The 17,305-nt window shown below is 51.9% G+C and overlaps 1 protein-coding gene across 1 annotated transcript in view; it reads left to right on the forward strand.

Moving 5' to 3' along the window:
- PRPF6 (pre-mRNA processing factor 6) overlaps positions 1–17,305 on the forward strand; it is a 45,638-nt gene that overhangs the window by 24,041 nt on the left and 4,292 nt on the right. Inside the window, 7 exon segments of the mRNA XM_040638631.1 lie at positions 7,492–7,614; positions 11,345–11,466; positions 13,373–13,511; positions 14,997–15,116; positions 15,485–15,661; positions 16,301–16,434; positions 17,188–17,279. Of these exon segments, the coding sequence (XP_040494565.1) occupies positions 7,492–7,614; positions 11,345–11,466; positions 13,373–13,511; positions 14,997–15,116; positions 15,485–15,661; positions 16,301–16,434; positions 17,188–17,279 (907 nt within the window).

Here is a 17,305-nt window from a genome sequence, read left to right on the forward strand (position 1 = left end):
TCGGAAGAGCCCCCAACCTGAACTGTCCACGGTGTGGCCAGGAGGGCGTCAAGCGGTGCTGCCCTATTTCTGGGGTCCCTCTGGATCAGCACGCCTACTCTTCCTCACATGGGTATTAAGCCATGTGGACCCTTTCTGTGTTTGGGCAATTTTTTTTTTTAATCATGAATGCAAGACCTTGCATGTCTCTCTAAAATTTAATCATTGAGATTCAGTCCCTTTATTTCTTTCTTGTTTTTAGCCACATTGTTACAGTTTTGATGCCTCATCCCTTTGTGCAGACCCACCTGTCCAGCCAGTGTCTTCTTCCTTCTGCCTGAGAGACTCTAATGTTTCTTGCAGTGCAGGTCTGATAGTAGATTCCTCCAGCTCTTACATGTCTGCAAACAGTCTGTATTTCATATTTGTTTTTTGGGTTTTGTTTTTTTTTTTTAAGATTTTATTTATTAATTTGACAGCGAGAGAGACAGTCAGAGAGAGAGGGAACACAAGCAGGAGGAGTGGGAGAGGAAGAAGCAGGCTCCCAGCGGAGGAGCCTGATCCTGGGGCTCGATCCCAGGACCTGAGATCATGACCTGAGCCGAAAGCAGACGCTTAACCAACTGAGCCACCCAGGCGCCCCTCTATCATTGGTTTCGAGCAGTTTGATTGTAATAATTCCTTGCTGCTGTTTTCTTCTTCTTCTTCTTCTTCTTCTTCTTCTTCTTCTTCTTCTTCTTCTTCTTTTTTAAAGATTTATTTATTTATTTATTTGACAGAGAGAGACAGCCAGCGAGAGAGGGAACACAGGCAGGGGGAGTGGGAGAGGAAGAAGCAGGCTCCCAGCGGAGGAGCCTGATGTGGGGCTCGATCCCACAATGCCGGGACCACGCCCTGAGCCGAAGGCAGACGCTTAACCGCTGTGCCACCCAGGCGCCCCTGTTTTCTTCCTGTTTCTTGTGTGTGGAGTTTGTTCAGCTTCTTGGATCTGTTGGATTTATAGATTTCGTTAAATCTGGAAAATTTGTGTCTACTGTTTCTTTAGCTACCTGCCTCCCACTTCAGGCACAATTACACATTCGTTAGGCCATTTGAATTTGACCCAGAGCTCATTATGAGCTATTCGGTTTTAAGCCATTTTTTGTTTCCTCTTTTCACAGTTTATCAAGCTGTAATTACCATTTTGTACGGTTTGCCCAGTGGGAGTGTGCAGGGCAGTGGCTTCAGTCCATTCAGAGGCATGCAGTCGTCAGCCCTGCTTTAGAACTTTCTCTCTGCCCCACACAGAGCACCTTACCTGGGAGCCGCCGTGCCCTTCCCCGGTTGGAGGCACCTGCACCCTTCCTCTGTAGACTCCTGTATGAACAGAATCATACAATATGTGGTCTTTTGTGATTGGATTTCACTTAGCGTAATGTTTTTCAAGGTTCCTCAGGATGTGTTGAAATCTTGTCCTTTTATTTACTTTTTTAAGATTTTATTAGAGAGAGTGAGAGCGAGTACAAGCAGGGGGAGCAGGAGAGGGAGAGGGAGAAGCGGGCTCCCTGCTGGGAGCCCGATGCAGGACTCGATTCCAGGACCCTGAGATCATGACCTGAGCCGAAGGCAGACGCTTAGCCGACTGAGTCTCCCAGGCGTCCCAATCTTGTCCTTTTAAAATTGGGTTGTATGTCTTTATTATTTTTCATTTGTTTTCCATTTTTTACTATCAAGTTGAGTTGTGAGGGTTTTTATGTATATATTCTGGATATAAGTAACTTTTCAGCTTACATGATTTATAGATATTTACTCCCATTTTCTGAGTCATCTTTTCACTTTTTTTTATTGTATTGCTTGTAGCACAAACGTTTGTAATTTTTGTAGAATCCAGCTTGCCCTTTTTTTCTTTCTTCTTGTTCGTGCTTTAGGTGTCGTATCTAAGGATCCTTCCCTAGCCCAGGCTCATGGAATTTGCTCCTGTGTTTTCTAAGATTTTTATTGTTTTAGCTCTTATATTTAGATCTGTGATCCACTGGAGTTACTTTTTGTATGTGGTGTGAGGGAAGGGTTTCCCTTCATTCTTCTGCATGTGTGTGGTTTTGGTGCTGCTGTAGGAGCCAGTGGTCATCAGCGTCCAAGTCTCTTTCTGAACTCCGTCCTGTTCCTTAGACTGTGTGTCTTAACTCTAGCACGGTGCTGTTCTGATTACTGCAGCTTTGAAGTCGGGAAGTGTGAGTCTTCCTCCTCTGTGTGTTTACAAGATTACCTTAGCTGTGCTTGGTTCTTTGTGTTTCCATACGAATTTTAGGGTCAGCTTGTTAGTTTCTGCAAAAAAGAAACCTGGACTGTCTGGGATTTTGTTAGGGATCACATGGGACCTGCAGATGGCTTTGCGGACCGTTGCCATCCTGACAGTATTAAGCCTTCTGGTCCATGAATATGGGATGTCTTTCCAGTGATTTAGGTCTTCAGTTCTTTTTTTTTTTTTTTTAAGATTTTATTTATTTATTTGACAGAGAGAGAGACAGCCAGCGAGAGAGGGAACACAAGCAGGGGGAGTGGGAGAGGAAGAAGCAGGCTCCCAGCGGAGGAGCCTGATGTGGGGCTCGATCCCAGAACGCCGGGATCACGCCCTGAGCCGAAGGCAGGCACCTAACGACTGAGCCACCCAGGCGCCCCAAGGTCTTCAGTTCTTTTCAGTAGTATTTCAGTGTATTAGTATTGCACTTCTTGTGTTTTATTCTAAGGTATTTTATTATTTTTGATGCTATTGTAAGTGGAATTTTAATATTTTCAGGTAGTTCACTGTTGGTGTACAGAAATACAGTTGATTTCTGAATATTGAGCTTGTGTTATATGACCTTGATGAAATTTAAATCATAATAGATTTTGTGCATTCTCTAGAATTTTCTGTATATGAGATCATGCCACCTGCCTATATAATCTTACTTCTCTCCCCCTCCCCGTTGTGAATGCCTGTTTATTTCTTGTCTAATTGCCCTGGTTAGAACCTCTAGACTAGAGGTTGGGCAGAGCCAATGTCTTTGTCTTATTCCTGACCTTAGGGGCAGGGATCTAGGTTCTCCAGTAGAATACGGTGTTAGCTCTGTAGCTCCTTGATGCACTGGTCATGTTTTCAAGACTGATTCTTCTTCTCTCACCATTTTATTTTGGATCACATCTATGGCTTTGTCCTCAAAGTCTATTCTTCTGTAACGTCTGACCTGCTGTTATATCTCATCTAGGGGGTTTTCCACCTCAGATCTTGTCATTTTCATTTCTAGGAATTTAATTTTGGTCTTTTAAAAATATGTCTCCTGGGGCTCCTGGGTGGCTCAGTCAGCTGAGTGTCCTACTCTTGGTTTTGGCTCAGGTTATGATCTCAGGGTCCTGGGATCGAGCCCTGCATTGGGCTCTGTGCTCAGTGGGGAGTCTGCTTGAGATTTTCTCTCTCCCTCTCCCTCTCCCTCTGCCCCTCCTCCCACTCACGCTCTTTTTCTCATGCTCTCTCTAAGATTAACAAATCTTTAAAAAAACTGTCTTTCACATTTTTAAAAAGGTTTTATTTGAGGGAGGGAGAGAGAGAGAGAGAGAGAGAGAGAGAGCGCGCGCGCACAAGCAGGGGGAGGGGCAAAGGGAGAGGGAGAAGCAGACTCCCTGCTGAGCAGGGAGCCTGACACAGGGCTCAATCCCAGGACCCCGGGACCATGACCTGAACGGAAGGCAGACACCTAACCTACTGAGCCCCCCAGGCGCCCTCTCTTTCACATTTTTAATGTGAAATGTTAGATTTTGTGCTGTCTCTACCCGATATTTTGAACACAGTGATAAGAACTGTTTCAGTGTCCTTGTCTCCTAACTCTGATGTCTTTGTCAGTTTGGGATTGATGTTGATACATTTCCTTTTGTTACAAGTTGCATTTTCTAGTTTCTTTGCATGACTTTAATCTTTGATTTGTTGCCAGATATTGTGAATTTTCCCTTGTTGGGTGCTGGGTATTTTTGCATCCCTATAAATATTCTAGACTTTCCTGTTGGAGTACAGTTGCGTTACTGGAGGCACTTTGATCCTTTGGTTCTTGCTTCAGTGCTTTGCTAGGTTGGACCCCAGCAGTAGTGGGTTTTGGGACAGTTTAGGGCTAATCGCCCTATGGAGGTGAGACCTCTCTGTGCACTCTGCCCACTGGCCTGTTTCTCCTGGGGGTTTCCAGTCTGGCTAGTGGAAACAGGCACCGTTCCTGGTCCCACGTGAGCTCCGAGGATTGCTCTGATCCTTTTGGATGGTTCTTTCCAAACACTCATGCTGTGTTTGGTGCGCGGTGAAGACTCCCAGGTGGCCTCTGCAGAGCACAACGCCAGGGTTCTCTCTCTCTGCTGCACTTTTCCTCTCTGGTGCTTGTTCCTGTGTCCTGGATGCTCCTTGACCTTCTAGGGCTCAGCTCTGCCTCCTCCAGTGGCCCTGCCTGGGTCTCCCTCCCTGCACTGTGGCCCAGAAAGTCTCCAGGCAGTGAGCTGGACCGACATGGGGTTCCTCTTGACTATTTCTGCGTCTCAGTCCTCACACCCCTTTGTTACCCACATCGAGTGTCTTGACAACACCCGTTTCATGACCGTTGTCTGGGTTTCTGGTTGTCTTAAGAGCACGGGATTCTGGCTGGGTCAGCAGTGTTTCTCCAGTCCTCTGAGGGCTCTTGGGGCTGATGGTGCACCTGCCAGGGCTTGCTGCTCCAGCTCTCTGAGTGCCGTCTCAGTCTCCCCTGAGCCCTGGGAACCGTGTTGCACGCAGTAGAGCTGAGAGTCCTGGGCTCCCAGAAATGCCCACCTGTCAATTCCCATTCCTACCCCCTTTTGGGATGCACTTGCTTGGCCACAGCGAATCCCATTTCTTCTGCCGTCTCTGTTTCCATCTTGTCAGGACGGATGATTGCAAGAGGTGACAGGGGGCGTCCTCTCCCCTTGCTGGTTCTCAGACCAGCCTCCGACTGACCCTTCATTAAGACACGGCCAGTGTGGAGAAAAATACAGCAGGAGCTAGAATTTTTTTAAACTTTCCTCAGAATCTGTGTTTTGCTTCTGCTCCCTTCTACTGGAACGTAATGAAAAGGATCTGAATGTACATTAGTTTTACTTCAGTCATTTTAAGGTTAATACATACTTTTTTTCTTTTTTGTGGTACCCTGCCAAGTGTTGTGACTTTCAGGTGTTTTGCCTCCTGAGCAAGTCACCGTTTATTGAGCTCCCACTGTGTACCAGACTCTGCTAAATGCATTTTATCCTTGCTGTCTTACTTCCCCTTTCCTATTGTTTGTGCAGCCCAGTGCAGGCCCTGACCCCGTGGCCCTGCTGCAGACAGGGGCCTCTGTGGCAGTTCNNGCTGAGCCCGCCTGCGCCCTTGAACCTCGTCTGCACGTTTCCCTTTTGTCTCGCTGATGCCTCTTCCCCCACCCGCTTTGCTGGTTCTCCTCTTCTTCTCGTCATCTAAATCGCGTGGTGGTTTGGCCCTCAGCCCCTTTTTGAGATGTTTTTGTGCTTGCGTCTGTGGTCATCTCATCTTCCCGCATTGTCAGGAATGTAGCTTCCACACGAGGAACCCCCAAATGTGGACTCTACTCTGGGCACTCCCCACGTCCTGGACCACTCCCCTGCTCCCTTGCATCCCCTGGGACATGTGACAGCACCACGGCGGATGTGCCCGATATGCATCTCCTGCTTTGCCCACAAAATCTACCAGTCCTCAGGCTAGCTTACCTCCGTGAGCAGTTTGAGTCTGCCTTCCTGGCTGTCCCTGATCCAGGTACTCCTTGTCACCCGGCTGCGGCCATGCTCCTCTGACACAGCCTCTCCAGACGTGGCAGTGACTCCTAATGCATATCCCTGCGGATGCTGCACACAGCAGGGCAGTCCTTTTATTTTTTAAATTTTTTCAAAGATCTTATTTTTTTGAAAGAGAGATCACATATAAGCAGGGGGAGCCGCAGGCAGAGGGAGAGGGAGAAGCAGACTCCCCGCTGAGCAGGGAGCCCGATGTAGGGCTCCATTCCAGGACCCCGGGATCATGACCTGAGCCAAAGGCAAACGCTTAACCGACTGAGCCACCTAGGTGCCCTTAGGGCAGTCCTTTTAAAATAAGATTGATTGTATGACTCATTCTCTAGTTTAAAAGTCTCCAGGTGCCTTCCTGCCACACTGCAGTAGAACCCAGAGCTCTTGCTATGGCCTGCAAGGCCCTGAGGTCCAGGCTCAGGGCCATTGCCCCACTAATCTGCCACTGTGCTTCCTTGCTCATTACTGGCCTTCTCATCATGCCTTCTCCTCAGGTCTTTGGCGTTGGCTCTGCTCTCTGCTTGGGATGCTTCTCTGGTGGTTGTAGGACCCCAAGGACCTCCGGGTGGGGCTTCTGTGGCCCCTTTCACGTGGGGGTCCGTCCAGGGTCGCCTCCAGGTCAGCACGTCCAGCATATCTCCTGCACCCTGTTGCTCTGACCACTTATCATAAGTCTCTTGTCAGTGGATAGAAGAGGGTGGTTTCTACCCTTTCCTGCTGCAGAGAGTGCTATAAAAGTGTCCCGGTACTTCGGTGGTTTTGCACATATGGAAACGTATTTGTAAGATGAATTAAAGTAGAATTGCTGGGTCGACATATATACTTTTTATTTTGGTGGAAGACACGACATTGCCCTTTGGGGGACTGTCCACGTGCTCCTCGGCCGTGTGCAAGTGTGTCTGCATCCCCACCTTTGCCACACAAGTGTGTCGGCACGCGTTTTGATGCTGCTGATGTGTATAAAACGGTACTTACAAAAAATAAGAATGGCTTCTTTTCTGATGTTTAAAAGTCACTTGTAGTTTTGTTTTTTGGAGAACTGTGTGTTCTATGTCCTTTGCTCTGTTGCGTTTTGGTCCTTCCCTAATTGGTATGCAAGAGACTTCGGTGACATGTTTCTGCATTTCAGCTGTAGAACCATGGCTGTCTTTTCTCTGTGCATCCTGAGACCTGCTTCCTAAAGGCCAGTGCTTTGCTGGGGTCCGCCTGCCCTCCTGCAGACGGGACCCACTTGTGGTGGACCCTTCCTCTGGGTTTCTCTCTCACCTTCTGTGTCAGGCTCCTCCACTCCCGCCCCCCCATCTGTTTTGATTAGAATATTTCTTTCCTTTGTCCATTTTGAACCCTGAGTTTGGACCAACGGATACAAATGTTTGTGAGTTTGTCTTGATTCCTATCACTGTGGAAGTGTCTTTTGTGTAGGAACTCCTTACAGCCACTGAGTTTGTATGCAGTACTTTGTATGCAGTAGGTGCTTATGTAGTGTTTGTGGAGTGGATAGATGGAGCTTTGCGAAGTCCTTAGGTATTGGTCTAGCTTTCGTCTGCTGGGTGGCAGGGGCGGGTACACTGGTGAATGAATAGACCCAGTCAGGTGGCTGTGGCAGGGCCCACCTGCAATGCAGAGGCTCTCTCGGTTCTCATCCCATAGGAATAGCATGCCCGTCAGGCACCTGTTGCTCTGGACTATAGTTTTGTGTCCCTCTTTCAGGATGCCGAGGAGTGTGATAAGGCTGGGAGTGTGGCCACCTGCCAGGCCGTCATGCGTGCTGTGATTGGCATTGGGATTGAGGAGGAAGACCGGAAGCACACGTGGATGGAAGACGCTGACAGTGTAAGTCCGGCCCACGGGCCTGGAGTCCATCTTTGGGGGACCAGGCTGCTGTTGGAAAGTGTTTCTGATCTGCTGGTTTTTGAACATAGTTGCAGTTGTAAGGAATACAGTTTTCTCTTCACCCATTTACCTGGGGAGCTACTCTTTGCATACGTCCTGATCTGCAGAGCTCTGCACTCTGGGTGAGCTGAACGTGTGCTGTGGACCAGGAGCCAGTAGAGGGTGGGAGCCCACAGAGCTCTCTCAGCTTTCTCCCTCTTCACGTCGGGGCTGTTCCCCACCCCTGTGGCTTCTGTTAGTAAATTGCAGTTCAGAGAACAGTTTGCTTACATGGCTTTGCCTACTTTGAGATTATTTCGTTAGAATAGGCTTCCAGAGAAGAGAGCATGGGCCAAAATCAATATGTTATTTAGGTATTTAATGCCTTAATTGTGGCCCTCCTTATTTTTTACCTTGTTATTCTGGAATAATTTCAGATTTACAGAAAAGTCACAAAACTATACAAAGAATTCTTACATGCCCTTCATCCACACTCGCCCAAATTCGACCACTTTGCCACATCTGCCTTCTCATCCTTCAGCCATACTCACACACCCACATCTCTTACTTTGAATATGTGAGAGTATGCTGCAGAGGGGATGGCCCCTTTCCTCTAAGTACTTCGGTGTATATTTCTTTAAAAGAGGATGTTTTTGGGGTTCCTGGGTGGCTCAGTCATTAAGCGTCTGCCTTCGACTCAGGGCGTGATCCTAGGGATCCTTGGGATCAAGCCCCACGTCGGGCTCCCTGCTCTGCTGAGAGTCTGCTTCTTCCTTTCCCACTCCCCCTGCTTGTGGTCCCTCTCTTGCTGGCTGTCTTTCTCTGTGTCAAATAAATAAATAAAATCTTTAAAAAAAAAAAAAAAAGGATGTTTTCTTACACAGTCTTAGGATAGCTATCAGAATCAGGAAATCATGTTTGGTACCGTACCATTATGTAATTCGCAGACCTTCTCCACATGTCACCCATCACCTCCTTACATGTCCTGTTAGCAGAAGCAGCAGCCCAGCTGTGGGATGTGGCAGCTGCCCAGGGTGACACCCTCAGGCCTCTGCGGCCCTGATGTCTGCAGGAGGGCTTTGGTCTTTGTTTCTCATGAGGCTGACTTCTGTCAGGCCCGGCCAGTGATTTCGTGAGGCCCCTTTGGTTCCGGTCTCCATGAGGGTTCCGCACTGTGGGGTTGTGGTTCTGCATCTTTGTGGGACGTTGGGTCCTCCTGGCAGGTTGTGTCGGTAGGTGTAGGTGCCAGTTCAACTCCAGCCAGCTCAAGTGGCGTCCGTCAGGTTTCTCCACTGGCAGGTTGCTCTTCTTGTCCTTTGTAGTTAATAAGTGTTTAGTGGGGAGGCATTCTGAAACTAAACATCCTGTTTCTTGTCAAACTTTGACCTCCTAGTTTGCCAGTCCGTTACGGAGGTTTTGGCCGGTATCAGTTACTAATGTGGTATCTGCCAAACAGCGCTTTTCTGAGTGTGGTTTCTTCTACGGAGTGTTAGGGTTTATCAGTTGAAATTCTACAGTAATGAAGAGCTTTCCTCTTTTATTTATGTGGGCATTTTCTTCTTTACGTTAGCAGAGACTGAGGATTGCGGCTCAATTCTGTGAGTTTACAGCCCCTGCTGACCTCACATAACTTCCTCTCGGAGGCCGTGTGTGCCATGACTGAGCACAGGGGCTGACCGAGCACAGGTGCTGGCCACGCCATCTGTTTCCAGTGGCCTGTGCCTGACGCATACCTTGTGCACAGTTCTCTAGAGGAGTTCAAGACAGAGGCCAACCACGATGATGTTTAAAAGCTTTTCATGGTGTAACATTCGAGACACAAAGTATGAAGAATAACAACAAATATGCTCAGTCTCTGTATTGGAAGAGAACCCTAAGTGTGCAGAAGAACCCCAGTTCCTGGTGGATGTGGGGTTGAAGACTTCACTTCTTTCTATTTTCCTTTTCTCTGACAGCATCGGAGGCCCTGGAGTCGGGTGGGAGGCATTGCCTACAGATATCAGACTGTGAGAGCAGAAACCCACGAGCTTGTGCGTCTTCTCGCTTTCCTTTTTGCCTCTTCCACATGCGCTGGAGTGAGCACAGCTGTCTGTCACAGAGCTGTGCACTTCTGGGGGAAGAGCTGGAGTCTCTGTGCTTAGAAGTGTGGAGTGTTTCCTTGGGGACTGGCCCAGGTCACCCACATCCGTGATCCTGGGGGTCCGTGGATGCCCGGAGGGCTTTTAACTGTCCTCGGGACCTTGGTCAAAAGTCACAGAGAGGGTACAGACCAGTTTGGGGTCTAATCCTCACTTTTCCAGACGCTGCTGGTCAGGACACGCCCGAGGCAGGGCCCTCCTGGTTTCTGTGGTGGTTGAGTCAGATTGGGGCCACGTGACCAAGGAGGAACCCAGTCTGAACAAGGAGGTCTTTGCTGCGTCCCTGCTCTTTTGACTCCTCCACACCCATTTCCACGCTGGTGGTCTTTGAACACCAGGAGGCTTGCTAGCGGTTCTCTTGGGGAGCGCGGCTCTCAGTCTGGAAGTGGCCTTGGGTGGCTCAGATGCTGTGAGGCTGCCTGTCTAGTTCCATCCATGCCATTTTGATGATCACTGTTGCAAAACCTTGTTCCTGACACACTTCCTAGTGGCTTTTCACTTACCTCAAGATATGAAACCCCTTTCGGTATGAGCGTGCTTCCTGAGTCTGCATCGTGTGGGGGAGCTGCACGTTTTCTTGGGCAGTCCGAGTATGGCGTGTGCTGGCCTTTATCCTGGGTGAGGTTCTGGGAGACAAGCTGTCAGCTTGTCCCAGTGAGTGACCCTGGGTCATGACCGTCTAGAGACATTATCACCACAAATAGTGACTGGTTTTCTTGTGTTGCTTGATGCTAACCAGGGAATAAAATCATTCTTGAGTGAGGAAAACAGCATCCGAAGAGAATAACACGTTTATTGTAGGGTCTGTTTGAGTGGACGGGTTCTTTTTTAAGCTGCATTTTTTATTGTGGTAAAATACACATATCCTGGGGCACCTGGGTGGCTCAGTCAGTTAGGCGTCTGCTTTCGGCTCAGGTCATGATCTCGGGGTCCTGGGATCGAGCCCCGCATTGGGCTCCCTGCTCAGCGGGGAGTATGCTTTTCCCTCTCCCTCTGTCCCCCCACCCCACTCATCAGCTCTCTTTCCCAAATAAATAAATAAAATCTTTAAAAAAAATACACATACCCTAAAAGTTGCCTTTCTAACCACTTGGAAGCATGTGACTCTGCATCCCGTGCAGCCAGCCCCACTGCCTGACTCCAGAGCTGCTCCATCCCTCATGCCAGAACCCACACCCGTTCACAGTCGAGTGGGTGCGTGCTTTCTTTTCTCTTCTTTGTATTCACCTGTGTTTTAGAGGTTGCTAACGAGTATATCTTTTATAATGGAGAATATCTATTACACCTAAAAAGGAACCTGTGTGTGTGGTATGTGGTCACACACCTGCCCGCCTCACTCACCTGCGGCAGGCGGCTGCCGTTCCTCTGCACCGGCTCCGGCTGCTTGTTGAGGGCTAGCAGACAGCCCTATGCCAGGCCCTGTGTGTTCCATGTCCCCGTCCTCCCGGGGTCTCCCTCTCCTGGATTGTGTTTCTCACTGGGTCGTCCTGTGGTGGGATTTCTGAGCAGATGCCGTCACGCCTCCCGCTCTCATGCCTGTCTTTCTGCTGTAGTGTGTGGCCCACAATGCCCTGGAGTGTGCACGCGCCATCTATGCCTACGCCCTACAAGTGTTCCCCAGCAAGAAGAGTGTGTGGCTGCGAGCCGCGTACTTCGAGAAGAACCACGGCACCAGGTACGTGGTTGGGCCCCAGGTTCGGGAGGCACTCTCCCCCGTGTGCACATTGACTCTCTGACTCCAGGTTGGGCAGAGCTGAATTTAAACCTCATGTCCCGGGGCGCCTGGGTGGCTCAGCCGTTAATCGTCTGCCTTCGGCTCAGGTCATGATCCCAGGGTCCTGGGATCGAACCCCATATCGGGCTCCCTGCTCGGCGGCAAGCCTGCTTCTCCCTCTCACACTCCCCCTGCTTGTGTTCCCTTTCTCGATCTCTCTCTGTCAAATAAATAAATAAAATCTTAAAAAAAAAAAAACTAACAAAAACAAAACATAACAAAAAACCCCTGCGTGTCCCCACAGGTGGTCGAGGGCCTAAATTTGGGATCCAGTTCTCTGCTGCGATGGGGGGCGGAGGCTTCTACAACACTCGAGACTTTGAGATCTGTCTTTATGGCTCCTTCTGTGATAGGGTCATCACTGCTTTATAGCTGAGAGACTGAGACACCGAGGGTGTCTCTGCAGAAGTGCCTACAGCTGAGCTGGCGGACGCCTGGTGGCCCAAGGGGTGCCTGGGGCGAGGCGGGGGCCTGAAGCCCCGTGTCTGTGCCAGCACTGGCTTCAGCAGTGTGGGCGGTGTGGCGTCTGGGCCCAGGCAGGCATGGTATTCATTTAAGCTGTGCTGACTTTGGGTTTGGGCTAGTTTTGTGCTCTGAGGAGGTCCTTGACAGTTTTCTCTAATTGTATTCTTTAATTGAAAAAACCTTTTGGGTCTGCCTTATTGGCTGTAACTGCTGATTAAATTAGGTGTTGCAATTTCTGGTGTTCAAGGGGTGCCTCTCTGGGGCACCAGGCTCATGTCGCTGTGTGCGCCCTCTGCCCGGGCCCTCTGCTGCTCTTCCCTGTGCTAGGGTGAGGCTGGGGGGGCCAGGCCTTGCAGGTTTCCGCAGGGCTTCTGCTGGCAGCACACTGGGGCCTTATTTCTTTCCTTTCCTGGGTTGTTGAATCTCAGTCTGGTCAGGGTGTCTGTCCATGTGTGTTGCCGAGGCTTCTGTCCCCTCCCCACTCCCACCATCTGCTTTGGGGTTCGGGAATTAACTCATTTGGGAATGCTGGTTCACCCTGTGCAGGTTGACCTGTGACAGTCCAGGTCTGGAGCAGGGCCTCTCCTGGCAGCTGTGGTTTGTGGATGTGCCTCACTGGCACCGCTACCGTTGGCCCCTGGGCTCAAGGCAGTTCCCTTCTCCGTCTCTGGCACCCTTCCCATCCGGCTGACTCATGGAATGGAATGGCGAGAGGAGGTCGGGTGCTCTGGATCTGGGGTCCTGGTTCTGGTGTTGTCTGGGAAGCACGGTGTGCTCTCTCTTGGGCTTCACTCCACACAGAATGAATGAGTCCTTCGTCTTGCTGTCGAGGCCCAAAGAGGTCATTTGTGCCAGGTGCTGCAACAGGTGGTGGCCGCATGAGGGTTGGGGGCTTCATACCTGATACCCAGGCTGGCGGTATTCTTGCTCAGTAGTGACCAAAATAACTTGTTTCCAGTAAGACAATTTCTTTGGATACCGAAGAATAGGTTCTGGGTCATAATCTTTATCGGCGGATCTGTGGTTACAGATGAAAAGAGGTCTCCTGTCACCCAGACTGAGAAGTTATCATTCCCTCAGGACGCAGAGCCATAAAGGGCCCTGAGAAGCTCTCCGTCAGGCTTAGCCATGTAACAATGCCCTGCTTTGTAGCACCCTCTTCAGTAGTTGCTTTTAGAACCTTTATGAAGAGGAAAGATTTCCCCACACTCTCCCCATTGTAAAATCTGGTAAATCATTCATAGCGCCGAACTTTGGAGCAGTAACTGTCTTTTCAGCACCCACGCTGGGGCTGTGAGCGCCCTGCGTGCTCTGGTGGTCACTGTGGCCCCCTGTCTTCCAGGGAGTCCCTGGAAGCGCTGCTGCAGAGGGCCGTGGCCCACTGCCCCAAAGCGGAGGTGCTGTGGCTCATGGGCGCCAAGTCCAAGTGGCTGGCAGGGGATGTGCCTGCGGCGAGGAGCATCCTGGCTCTGGCCTTCCAGGTGGGTCGAGGGGTCGGCTGGGCTGCAGGGGGCGTATGCACTGGAACCCCAGCCTCAGTGCCTGTGGAGGACCGAAGGCTCCAGGGTACATGTGTCCTCAAGCCCTCCCCTGCTCATTGACGGGAGCTGACCTAAGAGAGGGGATGTGTGTGGTGAGGAGGCACCAAACTTGGGGTACTCTACCTGCAGCTGGGGTCCTGAGGGGTCCCAAGAGTGGGAGAATGGCCAGCTGGTGGACCTGCCTCTCCGTCGCGGCCACTCACTGTAACCACAGGCCAGATGTTCCAGAACATAGAACGTAGGGCCAACAGGTGACATTCCCCGGCCGAATGGAGCTGTCACCAGAGACCACCATTTCCCCACATAAGAGCACAGTGACAACCTCTTTCCTACATGGAAATTTGATTGTCAGTGCCTGCACTCTGCACATGGGCCACCAGGTGCAGCCGGGCCTCTTAGGTGGGTGGAGTTGCGTTCAGACAGCTGCACCTCGCCAGGCTTATGATGGCTGACGTCATAAGCTGGGCAGAATGGGTGTTAGTAGTTTGCGGCATAACTTAATTTTTTGAAATTCTCCTTCCAGGAGCGTTAACGTACAGTGTTCTGTTAGTTTCAGGAAGTGTGCGGTATAGCAATTCAACACTTCCATAGTTACTGCTCACAGCATACATTTTTATAAACTGTTGAGTGCAGCATAAATGTCTGTTGTTGCAGTCCTGACGAGCACAGTAATGACGTTTGTCCTTCCTTGAGTACATGCTGTGGGAGGGGATCGGCCTGTATGTGGCCATTGGCTTTCTGCTGTCCGTTGGAGGACAGCCACATGTTGAGGACACTCCTCCTGTCTGAGTCACAGCTTTTCCTGCCATCTGTCTGGACAGTGCTGCTTGTCCCCAGCACCCCCCTCCAGGTGGCTCTCCTCTCCCTACCTGTCACTCTGGGGCAGCTTGCCAGGTCTGTGATGCAGCCAGGCAAGTGTGGCTGGTGGGTGGCTGTGCTTTCAGGAGGCCGTGGAGATACCACCCCTTTGTCTGCTGGATTCTGGGTTGCATGTGGCCCAGTCCTAGCCCGTGGAAGCCCTCCACACTGTCAGTGATGCCCTGGGCATCCTTCTTTCCTGTTCCCATGGACACATTGAGATGGCCTGTTCTTGTTACCAGGCTTGGGAGAGGGTTGGGTGTAGCAGATCCACGTGGGTCGTTTTGAGCTTAGGGCGGGCCCTAGAGCTTAGAGTGGGCGCTGGGGAAGATGGCTTTGCCGCTGCCAGTGTTGTTGCCTGGGTGCCTAGAAAGTGGGCTGGTTTGTTTTCAGGTAGGCCAGCATTCTTGGGCCAGGACCAACTTTATCATCTGTTAGCCCTGGAAGTGTCTGGATCACACTGTCCTGCAGCAGAGCAAGGCCCGACCCCGTGCCCAGGCTGGCTGCTTTTGATTAAGTGTAACCTAGCCCTGATCCCCTCCTGATGCTGCTGCACTCTCCCTCCAGGCCAACCCCAACAGCGAGGAGATCTGGCTGGCTGCTGTGAAGCTGGAGTCAGAGAACAACGAGTATGAACGAGCCCGGCGACTGCTGGCCAAGGCGCGGAGCAGTGCGCCCACTGCCAGGGTGAGCAGGCTGCCCGGGCCCCACGGGGTCCCTGGGGCCTGTGGCATCAGGAAGGTGTGAGGTGCCAACCAAGGCCACGGTGCTCTAGGCTTGTTGGTGTAACCTTGACTTTGAGATGTGTTGTGTGTTTAGACCCCCAACTTGTTGCAGGAGATGGGAAACAGCTCCTAAAAGTCTGTAAAACACGGCAGGGCAAATAGCATTTTGAGGGGAGCTGTAGTGTGAAACCTGGTGTGGGTGCCCTGGTGGGGGTTTCGTCCCCGTGGGGGTGCCCGTCCTGGCTGGGCCCTGTGCTAGAGGTGGTCATGCTGTCCAGACAGGTGGTGGGGTGGGGGTGGGGGCCGCCTGACCGTGAGTCTGCCTCGCAGGTGTTCATGAAGTCTGTGAAGCTGGAGTGGGTGCTGGGGAACATTGCAGCGGCCCAGGAGCTGTGTGAGGAGGCGCTGAAGCATTATGAGGACTTCCCCAAGCTGTGGATGATGAAGGGGCAGATTGAGGAGCAAGAGGAGCTGATGGAGAAGGCTCGGGAAGCCTACAACCAGGGGGTGAGCCTGTGTCCTTGGCTGCAGCTCAGAGCTGGATCTCATAGACGGAACACCTGGACCCAGGGTGCCATTCATCTCCCCTTGTGTGGGAATGGGAGGCCCAGGGGTCAGTGACTTGCTTAGGCCCCGGCTGGTAGAGTGGTAGCAGGGCCAGACCCAGGTCCCCTCACTCAGACCTGTGCTTTTCCTTCTGCAAAGCTACGTGCAGGGCACTCAGTGAAGAGCGGGTTATAGCACACCTAATGGAAGGGCTGCTGTGTACGCTCCCCATATGCACGTGTGCACCGATAGCCATGCAGCCGGCATGTACGTGCCCCGTGTACACGCGTGCACAGCGCGGCCATGTAGGCAGCACGCACGTACCCCGTGTACACGCGTGCACGGCGCTGCCGTGTAGCCAGCACGCACGTACCCCGTGTACACGCGTGCATGGCGCCGCCGTGTAGTCAGCACGCACGTGTCCTGTGTACACGCGTGCACAGCATGGCCGTGCACATAAATCCCCAAATCCAGATGTGAAACGGGCAGGTCTCTGGACACAAGCATCCCCCGCTCTCCTGGCCTGAGGAGCTGGCCACAGCTGTCACAACCCCTCTCTGACACCAGCCGAGTCCTCTTACTTGTCTTTGTTGGCTGCAGTTGAAGAAATGTCCCCACTCTACTCCTCTGTGGCTTTTGCTTTCTCGGCTGGAGGAGAAAGTTGGGCAGCTGACCCGAGCTCGGGCCATTTTGGAGAAGTCTCGCCTGAAGAACCCAAAGAACCCTGGCCTGTGGTGAGTCCTGGACCCAGCTCACCCCTCCAGTGGGCCGTTCTCCCTCAGCTGCTCATGCGGAGTCATTTGCGCAGCAGCGTTTGTACTCAGTCTCCGTGGGAAGGCTGGCAGGTGCTGGCCATGAGGAAGCGCGGCACCCGCCTTGGGAGGGCGCAGCCCGGACACCGCAACGAGGCTGTGGATAGTTGGGTGTGCTCTGGCAGAAGGTGCCCCGGGGAGCCAGGAGCTCTCAGTGGGGGATTGGGGATGGATGAAGCCAAGAAGGTAGACCCCACAGAAGAGGTGACGTCTAGACGAGGCCTTAAGGGATGACCAGGAGGTTGCCAGGTGAGGGTGGTGTTCTTTCTGTAGGAAACAGCTTGCGGACAGGTGCCGTGCAGGGTTCATAGTGTCAGGGCTGGGGCGTGGTGGTTGCCAAAGGAGACCCCAGAAAGATGGCAGGTCCTGGATGCCGCTGATGTGGTGGTCACTGTCCCAGTGGCGACAGCATGCCAGCCGGACCTCGTCCTACACGTGTTTACTCACACCTGCATGATATCAGGGTCCCAGGCCTCAGCTGTGGTGGCAGCTGCCAGTGGCCCTCACGGTGGGGTGGACACCAGTGCCTCGCTTCTCCGGCGGATGAGCTCTGCGTGGCAGAGCAGGGAGCTCCAGCCATAGTGGCTTCCCAGGAACTTCTGGGACTGTAGCTAGGCTTGTCCGTGGGCTTCCGTGCATGGGTGCTGGACCTGCCCTGTGGGCCCCTTTCCTCAGGTTGGAGTCTGTCAGGCTGGAGTACCGTGCAGGGCTGAAGAACATTGCCAACACGCTCATGGCCAAGGCGCTGCAGGAGTGCCCCAACTCCGGTAAGCGGCTTCCTGGCTTCCCAGAC

The sequence above is a fragment of the Ursus maritimus genome, unplaced genomic scaffold (genome assembly GCF_017311325.1).
Source record: "Ursus maritimus isolate PB19 unplaced genomic scaffold, ASM1731132v1 scaffold_22, whole genome shotgun sequence".
In the NCBI taxonomy this organism is placed as follows: Eukaryota; Metazoa; Chordata; class Mammalia; order Carnivora; family Ursidae; genus Ursus; species Ursus maritimus.